Here is a 14,952-nt window from a genome sequence, read left to right on the forward strand (position 1 = left end):
GTGTAATGAGAGAGAGTGAAAGAGAGAAAGGAGGGTATGTTCTTTGTATGGATAAAACCTAGAACCGGACCACATGCAAAGAACTTCAGCCAAAAGACTGCTGTTTAAGATTTTATACCTGAGAGCATACGTGCATATGGAATGTGGTTAAAGAAAAGGGAAGGGCCTTTTTCATAGTGCATCATAGGATTAATGAGGAGGAAGTTTTGGGAAAAGCTACGGGAAAGCCATTGGACCATTTTGGATTTCACTGATCAGTACAAACAGAATTCTTGGGCTTTGGTTTAGCTTCACTTTCTTAAAAAATACATTTACTAAGTGACTATAACAGGTAATTCAGATCTTATTAAGATTTTAATTTGGATAATATTTTGAGTTGATAGTGCGGCCCATAACAATTTACAACCGGTTTTTTTGTTTGTTTGTTAACTTGTGTCTAAGTCGCAATATCAAAGGTATAATATGGTCTTTTTCTTTAATCACCTAGATTCAAGATGAACAGTGATCAAGTTACACTGGTTGGTCAAGTGTTCGAATCCTATGTTTCGGAATACCATAAGAATGATATTCTTCTAATCTTGGAGGAAAGTGACGAAGATGCTCATTACCCAGTTGTGGTTAATGCCATGACCCTTTTTGAGACTAACATGGAAATTGGGGAATATTTCAACGCATTTCCAAGTGAAGTACTAACAGTTTTTGATAGCGCTCTGCGAAGATCAGCCTTGACAATTCTCCAATCCCTTTCTCAACCTGAGGGTGCTTCTATGAAGCAGAATCTTCATGCCAGGATATCAGGTGAATCACTTAAGGATTTTACTGCCACTTATTCTCTAGGAACATTTTGAAAAATTCTAACACATATTGAACTCAGAGCACTAAGAAATAATTGATATTTATACTTAAAAATATATTTATTGTGTAGTTGATAGTCACTTTTAAAGCAGAAGTAATTTTATACTGTTTCCTCTGGACATTTGGAAGGCTGGGGTACTAGCCATGCCAACTGAGGGGAAGGAGAATGTATGGAGACAACACAGTATATTAGTGTGCACATACACACATGGATATGTGTGTATAAAATTATAATTCAAAGCAGCCTTAATGAGCTTTTGTGACTACTAACAAAAGAATTGATAATATCAAGAATTAGAAAAGTGGTACCTTCCACCCTGTGATCTTCAGAACTATTTTAGGAAATTTATTATTTTTATATCTCAAGTTTAGCATGATGCTGGCCACCTAATAGGCACTCAGTTTTTGTCGAATGAATGACAGATTAAGTATCTTAATTTTTAAGATGCAGGGCACCTGGGTGGCTCAGTTGGTTAAGCGTCTGCCTTTGGCTCAGGTCATGATTCCAGGGTGTTGGGATCAAGCCCTGCATCAGGCTCCTTGCTCAGCAGGGAGCCTGCTTCTCCCTCTCCCCCGCTTGTGTTCTCTTTCTCTCTCTCTCTCTCAAATAAATAAAATCTTTAAAAAAAAATTTTTTTTAAGATGCTGCAGTGGAGCAGTCAGCTTGTGGCAAAGCTGTATCTTTGAATTACTGCAGATTAAGTTGGAGAACACATGTACCATTTTGTTTAGAAATAAATACTTTATAGTACATTTCAGAAAGGTGGGGATTTATAATCAAAAATGCTTGCTATGATTCCAAAAAGATGAGTCAGTATAGTAGAACTTTTTGGAGACAAATTAAGATCCCCCTGCCAAAAGACCATACATTTGATTTAATTGAAAAAATAGTATTTTATCTAGAATAAAATTATGAATATTACAAATCTTTAAGATCAGGACACTAGATAATCTCTTGGTAGGATCAAGAACAAATGTTTCCTTATAATAATGTTGCAAAAAGATTGTTAAAAGGGACTTTAGTTAATGTTACTGAAATGGTATTTAGGAATGGTTTTAGGCTGTCCTTATATTTAGATATTTTTCCATGCTTAGTTTAAATACCAAAATTTTGTCTGCCTAGGTGACCCTATTGGTTTCAGGTAAATTTAGCCTATTTTTTTTTTCTAATTCTCTGAAAAAAAAATTGCAAATTATGTTACTACCATGGTGCATTTATTCTACAAATGCATTAAGTGTAGGCATTTGCTAGTTTCTTGAGAAACCAAAATAATATGGTATAGTCCCTCATCTAAATAAGCTCATGGCTGTAGGGGATATAGCTGTATAGTCAAATATTTACCAAATGGTGTACGTATGCTCAAAGATACATGCCTATGTGCATGTTAAACATAATTGTTTATGGAGCTTAGTGGCAGCTTTTATGTTATGTGATGCATGCCTCACTCAAGGTAGGTGCAAGATATATTAGCCCACAGAACAGGGAATGAATTCTAGCAGATTCACTGGAGATTACAAGAAGAGAAGGTAAGGTGGGGATGGAAATAGTCTGGTTTTAGGTGTATTGCAGCTTCATCTTGGACTCCAGGCAAGGCATTCAATTATAAAAACAGGTTGCCTCTGTGTTTCAGTCTTCTTAGGAACCTAAGACATTTTCTGGTTTATCTTTCCAGGATATATGTTGCTCGTTGTCTTCTGGGATTTTTATTAACCTAAAGTTTACTTGCTATTTCCAGTGGTCTTGATGAAAGGTGTTCTAATACACAGATAGCATCAAACTAAATGAGAAGGAAAAAATAGCATTCATGTGTTACTTAAACTAGTGGTTCTCAAACATTAATGTCGATCAGAATCAACTGTAGGCCTTGTTAAAACACTGATTGTTAGGCCCCACCCACAGAGTTTCTAATTGAGAAGGACTGGCATGAGGCCCAAGAATTTGCATTTCTAACAGATTCTAGGTGATGCTGATGCTGCTTTTCCAGGAATTACATGCTGAAAACCAGGGGCCTGAAGTAATTGATATGGACATATCTCTAGCATAGACATAGATATGGACAGCTCAGAATCTATTTCCAAAATTTCTTTTTGTTCTTGATCATTGAATGAATCAGGGAATGATAAAGGTTTTTGTGTTCAGCACTAATCGTGGCTTAGTGCCTGATGTACACCACACACCACCACCACCACCCCTTCACTAGTATAGTTGAAGAACATACTTAGTAAATGTATAGTAAGACAGAAAGATGAAAATAAATTGACATTTCTATCAACACTGTCTCTTAGCATCTTTTTTAGTATTAAGATTTTGATTGTATATGGTCAGTTTTGCTTAACATTATGTTGCCTTTATCTTTATATTTTAAGCTTATTTAAAAATCACAGGGGCGCCTGAGTGGCTCAGTCAGTTAAGAGTCTGCCTTTAGCTTAGATCATGATCCCAGAATCCTGGGATTGAGCCCGCACTGGGGCTCTCTGCTCAGCAGGGAGCCTGCTTCTCCCTCTCCCTCTGCTTGCCACTCCCCCTGCTTGGGCGCACAGTCTCTCTCTCTCTCTCTTTGTCAAATAAATAAATAAAATCTTAAAAAAAAAGAATTTTCTTTGGCATTTTGTACCTTTTAAAAAGTTGCCTGTTTATTAATGGTGAAAAACACAAGTTTTTTAAGGGATAAAATGGTGCCGCTGTGGGTAAACCTCTAGGTAATTCAAGGCTTGGAAACAGTCAGATTTATGTATTAATAAATTCTGAACCTAACTAAAAAAAGCAATAGCCTTCTAGCACGGTGGGGCTCTGGTCATTATGCTACCCTCCCTTTATCACTCAGCTTTGTGGTTTACTCAGTCATCAGTTGATTTTATGTTTTGCCTGTGGCAGTATGTTTTTGTTGAATGAGGTTACAATTACATACTGTATTTAGAGTCTACTGTGCTAGCCCTCTTATGAAAATCAGTCCTTTTTTTTAATCCTGGTTATTATGTCATCTGGATATATACTTTTATTTTTTTTAACGATTTTATTTGAGAGAGAGCACAGAGGGAGAGGGAGAAGCAGACTCCCCGCTGAGCAGAGAGCCTGATGGCAGGGCTCGATTCCAGGACCCTGGGATCATGACATGAGCTGAAGGCAAATGCTTAACCGACTGAGCCACCCAGGCACCCCTGGATATATACTTTTAGAAGGAGTACACTGATCATTGTTATTTAAAATAATCCTTGTCTATTTTCTATATTGAGTTGGTCTGATTTTTTTTCTTAAGTGAAACTCAAATTTTAGGCAAACTCAAATACCTTCTTCCCTAGGAAATATGAGAAGAATATATTCCATGGAGTCAAATCCCAAGATATAAGTTGATGTGGTTTTTGTTGTTTCTCTCCATCAGGTTTACCTGTTTGTCCTGAGCTGGTGAGGGAGCACATCCCTAAAACCAAGGATGTGGGACACTTTTTATCTGTCACTGGGACAGTAATTCGAACAAGCCTGGTGAAGATCTTGGAGTTTGAGCGAGAGTACATGTGTAACAAATGCAAACATGTATTTGTGGTCAAGGCTGACTTTGAGCAGTATTATACCTTCTGCCGGCCATCCTCCTGTCCCAGCTTGGAGAGCTGTGATTCTTCAAAATTCACTTGCCTCTCAGGCTTGTCTTCATCTCCAACTAGGTGTAGAGATTACCAGGAAATCAAAATTCAGGAACAGGTAAATGATCAAAGAAATGAGAAAAATAACAACTCTGAAGAAGGTTTTTTCCAGCTGTGGGCAAATTACCAGGACTTGGGAACGCATACAGGACTACAAATGGAACTTGTGTCATCCCACAGTATAGTTGCACATGTATCAGAATACAGTCTTTAGAGACATGCAGTAATCATCTCTGTATAGAGAGCATTGGCAGAAGGGTTGTGGAATGACTTAATAATTATGTTAAAATTAAGGGAATATTTAAGAAGTTCAGACAAGCTGTATTTAAGGGATAGGAGAAAATTAAATGGGTTTAAGTGATTGTTAAACATTGGAGTGGTCAGGATTTGGGGGTTAGGCCCGATTTTATTTTCTGTGTCCAATAAGGCATACATAGACACTCTTTAACATGTCAGAGTGTGCCAGGTTTTCCTTTACTTGCCACTGAAACACAAAGGCATATTCAGTGTTGAGGACTCAAACTCCTGTCTTTCTATACCATTTTTAACACATGGCCTCTATTCTTAGTCCAGGATGGTAGTTACAGCTCTGTCACTGGTATATGCTAGTCAGGGAGGAGGGAAAGGGAGGGACAGACAACAGCATCAGCTGTCTAACCCCAACTCCCCATTCGAGTCAGTCTTCCTTGAAGTCTCTCACAGCATATCTACTCGTATTTCATTGGCCAGAGCTTAGTCATATGACCATGCCCAGGTGCAGGGGAGCTGGGAAATACAGTCTTTTTACTGGGTACATGTCCCCGTGGAATAAAACCAGGGTTCTGTCACTAAGGAATAATCAAAGGAACAGTGATTTGTCCCAGGTCTTAGGACTAGAGATCAGGAAAGAACTAGGTAAGTTTGTTACTGTGTTTAATAATTGGAGTGTATGTTTCTTTTGACCATCCACAGGGTAGATTATATTTGGAGCTATTTTCCATAATGGTGTTCTTATTTTACTCTGGTTTTAGTGAGTTTGTAAATGGGTAGTAGGCACAATTTTCAAGAAAATTCTATAAATCCCCATCATAATTAAATTGTATGATAATACCAGGGAAATAGAAACAGTAATTTCAAGAACTGCTAGGCTTCTGAATACTTAGCATGTATTTAAGCATACTCAGTATGTGTCTGCTTTTCCTTGCTAGGTGCAAAGGCTATCTGTTGGAAGTATTCCACGATCTATGAAGGTTATCCTGGAAGATGACTTAGTAGACAGTTGCAAATCTGGTGAGAAATAACTTTTGCTAGCTTATATAAGATGTCCTAAAGTACTGATTAGGAAAAAGCCACTTTTTATTTTCCCAAAAACACTGGGAGGTGAGTGTGAAGGCTTAATTGTACACCTTGAGAATAGAAACTGGCATGGAGGTGGGAGGTGATACATAACAGGAAAGAAGCTGGGCTACAGCTTAGCAGTCCAGTCCAGCCACTTGTTTTATAAATGAAGAACCCAACTTGCCCAAGGTCACATGGAGAGTTAAGTGGCAGAACTAGAACATAAACCCAGATCCATTGACTTTTTCGTCCAGTTGTCTCTTCAGTATATCCTTGCTTAACAGCAGCAACTTTAAAAATTGTAGCAGATTGAGGGGCGCCTGGGTGGCTCAGTTGGTTGAGCGACTGCCTTCGGCTTAGGTCATGATCCTGGAGTCCCGCGATCGAGTCCCGCATCGGGCTCCCTGCTCAGCGGGGGGTCTGCTTCTCCCTTTGACCCTCTTCCCGCTCGTGCTCTCTGTCTCTCATTCTCTCTCTCTCAAATAAATAAATAAAATCTTTAAAAAAAAAAAAATTGTAGCAGATTTAGCATTCAGTTAAATAAAATGCATCAGACAGTATGACTGTCAGATGCTACTGTACTCTTATTGCTATCCAGAAGAAAGGAGGTGATTGTTCCTCTCTCCTCTGTGCTGGAGTCACATTGATTTTGTCCTCTGAGGGATCTCAGTGTTTCTATTGGCTAATTGCCCGAATTGGGAAGGAACTCAAAACCATACTGAAAAGAACTGTGGGTGTTTAGCATAGAGAAGCCTCAGGATGGACATGACAGCCAACTTTTCATTAATTGGAAGGTTGTCATACAGAAATGGAATTATAGTTCCAGAAGATACTATTGGGTTTCAGTAGGCTGAAGCTCCAGGAAGGTAGATATTTGACTCAATATCTAATAATATAAGGTGTTTACCCTGGGACTCAGATGATGGTGAGTTTCTTTTCTCAGAGACAATCAAGCGTAGGGTGTACAGCATCTTGTTAGTGACTCAGGTCTCAGGATGGCAGTTGGTCTGGATGATCTACAGTGTTCGGCAATCAAAGACTCTGAGCCTCAGAGCTGTTCTGGAAATCTGAGGGCTCCAGAAGGGGTTGTTGCAATGTCATCTTGGTTATATTTTGATCTTGAGGCTAATCAGACCACTCATAGCTCTCTTTTGCCCTATCTCAACTCATCTTGCCCCTCCTATTCTCGCTGGGGAGGCTGGGAAGAATCAAATTTAAAGTGTTTGTGGAAAGGGACACCTGGGTGGCTCAGTTGGTTGAGCATCTGACTCTTGGTTTCAGCTCAGGTCATGATCTCAGGGTCGTGAGATTGAGCCCTGCATTAGGCTCTGTGCTCAGGGCAGAGTCTGCCGAAGATATCTCCCTCACCCTACCCACTCTGCTTGTGCTCTCTCTTTCTCTAAAATAAATAAATGAAATCTTAAAAAAAAAAAGTATTTGTGGAAGGGCAAGGATTAATATCGGCCCTCATGTATAGAATGGAAGTGTTCTACATTGAATTTTAAAATTATTGTTTTTATAAAGAATATGGTAGGGAAGAGTTTTATTGGAAAAAATAAGATGTTAGGAGGTTTTATAAATCAGTAGTGTTGCTCAAGAGAGTAAATGCTATTCTCTCTTCTGCAGTAACCACATTTAAATATCATGAGATATTCTTAATAAAATCTGGCATGTTTTTAAAACATGTGGTGGTATTATTTTACATATGTAATGCAAAAAGAAAGAATAAGAGAATAAAGGGAGCTTTTTTCAGTTGTTGGTAGAAGCTAGGGCTGTAAAATTGACATGGTGCTGGTCAGCTAAAGGTAAAGATCTCAGACACCAAGGGGACTGCCTTCGAAAGGATAATCTGAAAGTTTTGTTTTTTTAAGATTTTATTTATTTATTTGACAGAGCGAGACCCAGCGAGAGAGCGAACACAAGCAGGGGGAGTGGGAGAGGGAGAAGCAGGCCTCCCGCCGAGCAGGGATCCCGTTGTGGGGCTTGAGCCCAGGTCCCCGGGATCATGACCTGAGCCGAAGGCAGATGCTTAACGACTGAGCCACCCAGGCACTCTTAATCTCAAAGTTTTAATCAGAAACTTTTACCAGAACTGACAGGTACTAAAGACTCTAGAATGGAGTTTAAAAAGTCTTTTGGATTTACAGAATTTCAATCCCTAAAAAAGTTATCCTAAAAACTGCGAAACTTTTGTCAGCGTCTCTGAGGCTACTGTTTCCAGCCCTAGTAAAGGCAGATGGCATCCTGCCCCTAAAGCCGGCATCTTCTGCTCCCTATACACATTCCCAGGCCTTGACCAGACCTTTGTCTGTGGAGAAGGTATGAGAGCTTATTCTTTCTCTTTCCTCTTCTTATTCCAAATAACTTTAAAACTGTTGCTTTTACTGTTTGCCTAGGAATTTCCATTTGCTTTTTAACATATAAGTTACGTTGAAGGTGGGTCAGAAAATGGAAATGGTTGGTAAACTTCAGCTGGGTGTCAACAGTTGTTCTTAATTCACCTCAACATTCCCTTCTTTAAGTATTTCCTGTTCTCACTCAAACCTTAATCTCACTCACCCTTAGTCTGTATAGAAAACTCATAACACAAATGTGTCCCCTGGCAGAAACAGGTATATCTGACCTCTTATTCTACATCCCTGTTCTCCCATACCAGACAGATCAAAAGTGCTTCATTTCTCCAAATTCCATTGTTTCTCTCCTTTTTTAATCGTAGATTTCTCCAAATGCCTCATTTATAAAATATTTCCTGAGCTGCCATTTCATTAAAACAATGAGGCAAATAACTATGGAAATAAGAGTTCAGTATCTAGAGTCAAGAGTAATTTGTCAAGAAACTGCCCCCATCCACCCAGGAATCACCAACCTATAGTTTGAAATTTATGTCAAATATATTAACATTTTATAGTTGTCTAAAGAGTACTCCATGGAAATAACAACTTTGATCATGGATTGCCTGATAAATGGACCAGGCTGTGTCAAAGTACTTTTTTCATACAGGACTCTAGATTTTAACCATAACCTGTAATATCTGGATTAGCAAAGTAGTGCTTATGTAAGCTTAGCCTGAACATGAAAGCTTAGCCTGAACACCAAACATGAACTTTTGATAGAAAATAAGATGTTTTCATGCAGTCCATCTAAACTGAATTCTTTCTGCACTGAAAAAAATCTAAAGCTATTTTTCTTTTACATGTCACTAATAATAATGGATGGAAACAGTCCGTCAACAGCGTTTTTTTCATTTATCCATAGCTACAAACCTCTGCGGGAATCAAAAGATAAATGGCATAATCCTTGACCTTCAGGAATTTACAGTCTGGTTGGGAACCCCAATCTGACACATGCAGAGTAATAAAGTTGGAGGTTGTGTCCTGATAACTGCCATTGCAGCAGATCAGAAATGGGTCCGCCTGGGGGTGGCTGCAGTGGTAAATAGGCTGCAGAAGACAGAGCGGCACAGAGAGAGGATTATATAAAAGTAGGAATTGTAGTTCCTTGCAAATAACGTTGTTTATAACTTTTACTACAGGAAAGTTTAAGTGTAATAACAAGGCTTAGTATAATAGCTGATACTTAGCTGTTGAGCACATATTATATTCTAGATATTGTATGAAGTAATTTATAAACATTTTCTGAGTTAATTTTCACTGTGGTCCTGTGACATAAATGTAACTATTCCCATTTTGTAGGTCAAAACGTAGGCTCAGCAAAGTTAGGTAATTTGCCCAAGAACATAACCAGTGAGTGGTGAAGCTGGGATTTGAACCCAAATCTGACAAAATCAGGCTTTTGGCCATTCTTCAGGACACGACATTTTCCACATTTTCACTGCTTATTGAAGTCCGATTATTTGTGGGTGCTGTATCTAAAAGTTAAGTTTCTTATTCGACTAATTTAGAAACAACCTTAAGTATAATCCATTAAAATGAAAGTAAAGGACTGTTCCAAGTGCTCATATAGTTACCCCAGTTATTTTCATCTAAAAACTGGGGGCAGACAATATAGTAAATGATCATTATTCTTGATTCTGTTTGAAAACCATCCAAGCAGTGGCTTCAAAAGATCTTGAAAACACATGCAAAGCACCCATTGAATGTGTTTGTCACCATTTATTATGAAGTTGCCTTTGGCTAGAAATATGCTCTCTATCGTGTAATTGCTATCACCAGTTCCATTCATTTAGCATTTACAGAACACTTTCTTCAGAAAATCAAAAGCTCCGCAGATTACACATTACGCATTGAAATTTAGAGAGTTAAAGGCTTTTGCATCAGCAAATACCATATATTTGACACAGGCTTGGAAATGAAGACTTGCCAGTTAGTTCAGAGACACTATTTGTTGCACAAATTATAAATACCAGATTGGATTTGGGGTATGTCCAACATCTTATATTCAATAAGATTTTGAGGACTAGGCTCATCTTTTCTTCTTCTGTCCCCCTTTTCTCTCATACCAAAATACTGGATGCCAACCATTCATTCATATATACCTGTTAATTGATACATGAATTGTATGTAATAATAAGCACAGAATGTCAGTATTTGGAGAATGTGCCCATGAGTGACCCAAGGCCTCTTAGGAAAACCTGTAAAAGTTTAATACTCTGATCACCAGGAATAGGAAAGTTTCTTCAGGTGGGAAGGAACCAACCAAGAAGGAACAAGCAGGATTTATCTTGTGCTTTCATAGTTTATGGAAAAGGGCTTTGAAGTAAAACAGTATTTACTTATTTCTTAATTCATTCATCTGTTTTTTTAAGGCTGTAAGTAAAATAGCAATAAAGGTGATACATAAAAATTAATATATAAGAAACTAAAACTAGTGTCAGTTATCACAAGATTGTCTCCTTTCCTGACACCAAATTGATTATACCTTAACCTTCCAGCTGTGGTTCCCACCTGTTCTTTAAATGAGAACTGTATGGTTAGGAATTATGAGAGGATGAACATTTCACCCCATATAATAACAATGAATAAATCACCTGGTAAGCTATTTTTCCAGTGAAGGGTAATAATTTGGTGTGATCATCATGTGGCAGATAAAGAAAAATAAAAACGCTGACTTTAGCTTTTAGCTAAAGATACAAGCGCTTGTAAAACAAACAAAGAGCCAGAAGAAAGGAAAAGTAGGAAACCTGTGGCGTTCCTTGGCCTCCAGATTGTTTTCTGGATGAGTGTTTACCATTCTAAACCTGGTGGGAGAGTGGTTTCTTGTTTCTGGATCTGTGTCATGCAAGTCTGTGCCCAGCAAGCGGTGTGCTCTCTTCTAGGTGATGACCTCACTATTTACGGAGTTGTAATGCAACGGTGGAAGCCTTTTCAGCAAGATGTGCGCTGTGAAGTGGAGATAGTCCTGAAAGCCAATTATGTCCAAGTAAATAATGAGCAGTCTGCAGGGATCATCATGGATGAGGAGGTCCAAAAGGAATTTGAAGATTTTTGGGAGTCCTATAAGAGTGATCCCTTTGCAGGTTTGTGATTAAGGGTATAAAGCTGATACTTATTAATGGCATTTCATTAAGTAGTTAAATATGAGGTCTGTGATTAGGAGGAGCCTTACAGGCTGCAAAACTCAGTGGCTGAATTCAAAAAGTGGTAGCATCCGTCAGTACTTCTTAGCCGCAGTTTCCTTTTGAAGAGCCCTTTTCTGATACAGTCTTTTCTGTTTAGATCTTTGTGGAAAATCAAGGCTGGATTACAAGAAATTTTCCATTTCTATTATTTTAGACATCTCTTGTACTGCCAGTTTTCTCCCTTCTTTACCAATCAAATATACAATTCCTCCTTAACTAGACAAAACGCATCCTACTATGAAACCTCATCCTATGAAAGCCTTATTTCTTCTCTGATGTACCTTAGATAATAAAGACAACTGCACACTATTTTAGCTAAAGATTTTTAAATATGCAGTCAATATGAAAGATGAGAAAAAGATACAAAAAATAAGCTTTGTCATCACAGCAAAAACTTTTGACTATGGCACTAAGATATGTAGACTAAAACATCACAGCCTTTGGGTTCATAGGGTATTTTTTATTTAAAAATTCCGAAGGTATAAAACACCAGTTAAATCTTCAAATGTCTGTTTTCATTCTTCCTTGGAGGCATCTTCTGAGCAAAATAAACTGAAGCCAGTGATAGACTGACTATTTCTAATAAACTTCATCTCAAGTCTCATACATACTGATTACTTTATTCTTAAATACTGAAGTGGGGTGCCTGGGTGGCACAGTCGCTTAAGTGTCCAACTCTTGGTTTCGGCTCAGGTCGTGATCTTAGGGTCATGAGATCAAGTCCTGCATTGGGCTCTGCGCTCAGCACAGAGTCTGCTCGAGATTCTCTCTCCCTCTCCTTGTGCCCCTCCTGCTTATGAGGTGTCTCTCTCTCTCTAAAATAAACAAAAATCTTTAAAAAAAAAAAAAAAAATACTGAACTGAACAGATACCAATTCACAAAATAAGGTTCTTGTTTGTCTATAGGTAGTTTGCTTTTATTTTGTGTGATGAATTTTTATTTTTTTGCTTCTGCATATAGCACATATATGTAGTGGTTCCTGATCATTCTTTAATCTGTACAGAAGGAACTAAAGTTCTCTACATTGTGGCTTTATTAAGCAAGCCCTTTAAGAACCATATATATTTTTAAATGAATTTTTGTATTTAAAATTGTTTCTTAGGGTCAGGTCCTCACAAAAATCTGTTAACTCTTCTTTGGACCACAGTCATTTCTTATTAATTGCAGTGCCACAGCTCAGCTCTTCCTGTAACAGTAAAGGAAGGGCATCATACAGTGTCCTAACCAGACCATGAGAAGTGCTTTGTGCTGGCAATTAAAGAGTCTACTTTGTTTTAATTAGAAGGTTATGGGTGTACAACTCATTTACTGGATAAAAAGAAGTAAATATAATGACCTTGTAAGAAACATAAGAAGAAAAAGAAAATGAGGCAACATTTTTCTTTTTAGTCTGAATGGATTCTGCTTTTAGTTTCCCAAGTACACAGTACCAGTACACTGTACTGTACCAATTCAAAGTGTATGTGTGCTAGTTGGGGGAAATAAGGGAAGGGGTGGTGAAGGTGGGGAGCTGCATCCAGAAGGATGTCTTCATTTTGCTAGTCTAAAGCCAGAGATTACTTCCTCCTCAACTCTTGGAGGTTGATCTGCTTCATTAAGATCTGATACTGTGGGTACTGTCTAGAAGCTGAAGACTTTATTCCAGTCTATAGTAATGTCTGGGATCCCCTGACCCTGGTGCTTAGATGCTGAATAGAAACCCCAGATGTAGGGATGGGGTCTTTTGGGCCATCTGAACCCATTCTGGGATGACTGTTATCTTAGATGTAGGAAGTCCTCTTCATTGGGGTAACTGAGGGCCATGCCACAAGAGTAGGCTAATAGGCCATAGACATACTATTAACATGGTCTAGAATCAGAAATCTGGGAGGGAGATAGGGTTGGGGGAGTATTCACTCTAATGCATTCTCTTCCATGATCTAGCCGTAGGAGCATCTATTGTCATGATTCAAGGAACTTTAGACAACAAATTTAAGGGAATGGTTCTTCCCCTTTATTTTTCTCTTGTACTTCAGACCTGGCCTTTTATCTTTTGTGTTAAACATTGTGAGGAAATCTTGAGATCAGAAATAAGCACAAGTAATACAGGTAATATAATAGCTTAATACCTGTTCTGTGTGCTATACACTTATTAACTCCTTTGATCCTCAATAGTTCTACAAGATACCATTATCGTTCCATTTTACAGATAAGAAAATAGAGGCAGAGAGGTTAAGAAACTTGCCCAAGGTCAGACGGGTAGTAAGTAATAGCAGTGGAATGTGAATCTAGGCCTCTGGCCCCGGAGCCTGCGCTCTTTACCACTGAGATTGTTTCCTGTAAGCACATCAGGCATGAGTCCACCTTTATTCAGCACAGCTGCATGGAAGTCTCCCCGGCCAGTTTGCCTACATCGAAACCTGCCTGTTGGGGCTAGTCCTTCCTTCTTTGTATGTCTAAGTCTGGTCAGAACTTACCTACCTGCTATAGTGTCTTATTTGCTTAGATCCCGAACCGTCTTCATCTTTTTTTCTCTGGGCTTTCTCCCTCAGGAAAGGAAGAGATTCTCTCTGGCACTTAATGAACTGCTTTCTAGGATTTACTAATTCTTTTTTCTAATTCCCATTTTACTAAAAGGTTTTCTTTCTTCACCATTTCTGCCATCCCAGGTCATATCGCCCCACATTGCCATTGGATCAATTCTGATTCATTACAAAAAGTAGCCTTTGTGTATAAGGCCATAAATTCTGGAGGAAGCCCCTTTCCTTTCCCTTAATGCTTTGTCAGAAAAGCTTCTGGAACTGGAATAATCAGCTAAGTATTTACATGATTATTTTCCTCTTCAAAAGAACTACCTCTGAAACATGAGCACAAACATGAAATCCTGAAACACGCAACAGTTGCCAGCATGTAGATAGAGTACCATCACAGTAGTGGATTCCACATAAGTTAAGACAAGCTCAGGACAGGCTTGTTAGGATGTCATAGGTTCTAAGAGCCCCTGCTGGTTAATTAGGCCAGTGATCGAATGAAATACCTACTTTATTTATATGTGGCATAGGCAGATTCTCAGATTTGGTGTTTTGACATTTCTGAAAACAGAAACTCAAGACAGTGATATTCTCTTATTTAAATCACATGATTGGGGCGCCTGGGTGGCTCAGTTGGTTAAGCGTCTGCCTTCGGCTCAGGTCATGATCCCCTGGTCCTGGGGTCGAGCCCTGCATCCAGCTCCCTGTTCAGCACGGAGCCTGCTTCTCCCCCTCTGCCTGCTGCTCCCCCTGCTTGTGCCACCCCCAACCCCGTCAAATAAATAAAAAAATCTTAAGGGGCGCCTGGGTGGCTCAGTTATTAAGTGTCTGCCTTCAGCTCGGGCCATGATCCCAGGGTCCTGGGATCGAGTCCCGCATTGGGCTCCCTGCTCGGCAGGAAGCCTGCTTCTCCCTCTTCCACTCCCCCTGCTTGTGTTCCTGCTCTCGCTGTGTCTCTCTGTCAAATAAATAAATAAAATCTTTAAAAAAAAAAAAAAAAAGGCACGAGATCAGGCTAAGCCTCTTGACTCTTCATTTCGGTTCAGGTCATG

General features: G+C 39.0%; 1 protein-coding gene across 1 annotated transcript in view; it reads left to right on the forward strand.

The window, feature by feature from the left end:
* Window positions 1–494: 494 nt before the first annotated feature.
* The window catches only part of MCM9 (minichromosome maintenance 9 homologous recombination repair factor), an 86,970-nt gene continuing 72,512 nt past the window's right edge, over window positions 495–14,952 (forward strand). The window contains 4 exon segments of the mRNA XM_021693449.1: window positions 495–798; window positions 4,236–4,552; window positions 5,682–5,763; window positions 11,087–11,287. Of these exon segments, the coding sequence (XP_021549124.1) occupies window positions 495–798; window positions 4,236–4,552; window positions 5,682–5,763; window positions 11,087–11,287 (904 nt within the window).

Source organism: Neomonachus schauinslandi, chromosome 8, assembly GCF_002201575.2.
Source record: "Neomonachus schauinslandi chromosome 8, ASM220157v2, whole genome shotgun sequence".
Taxonomy (NCBI): Eukaryota; Metazoa; Chordata; class Mammalia; order Carnivora; family Phocidae; genus Neomonachus; species Neomonachus schauinslandi.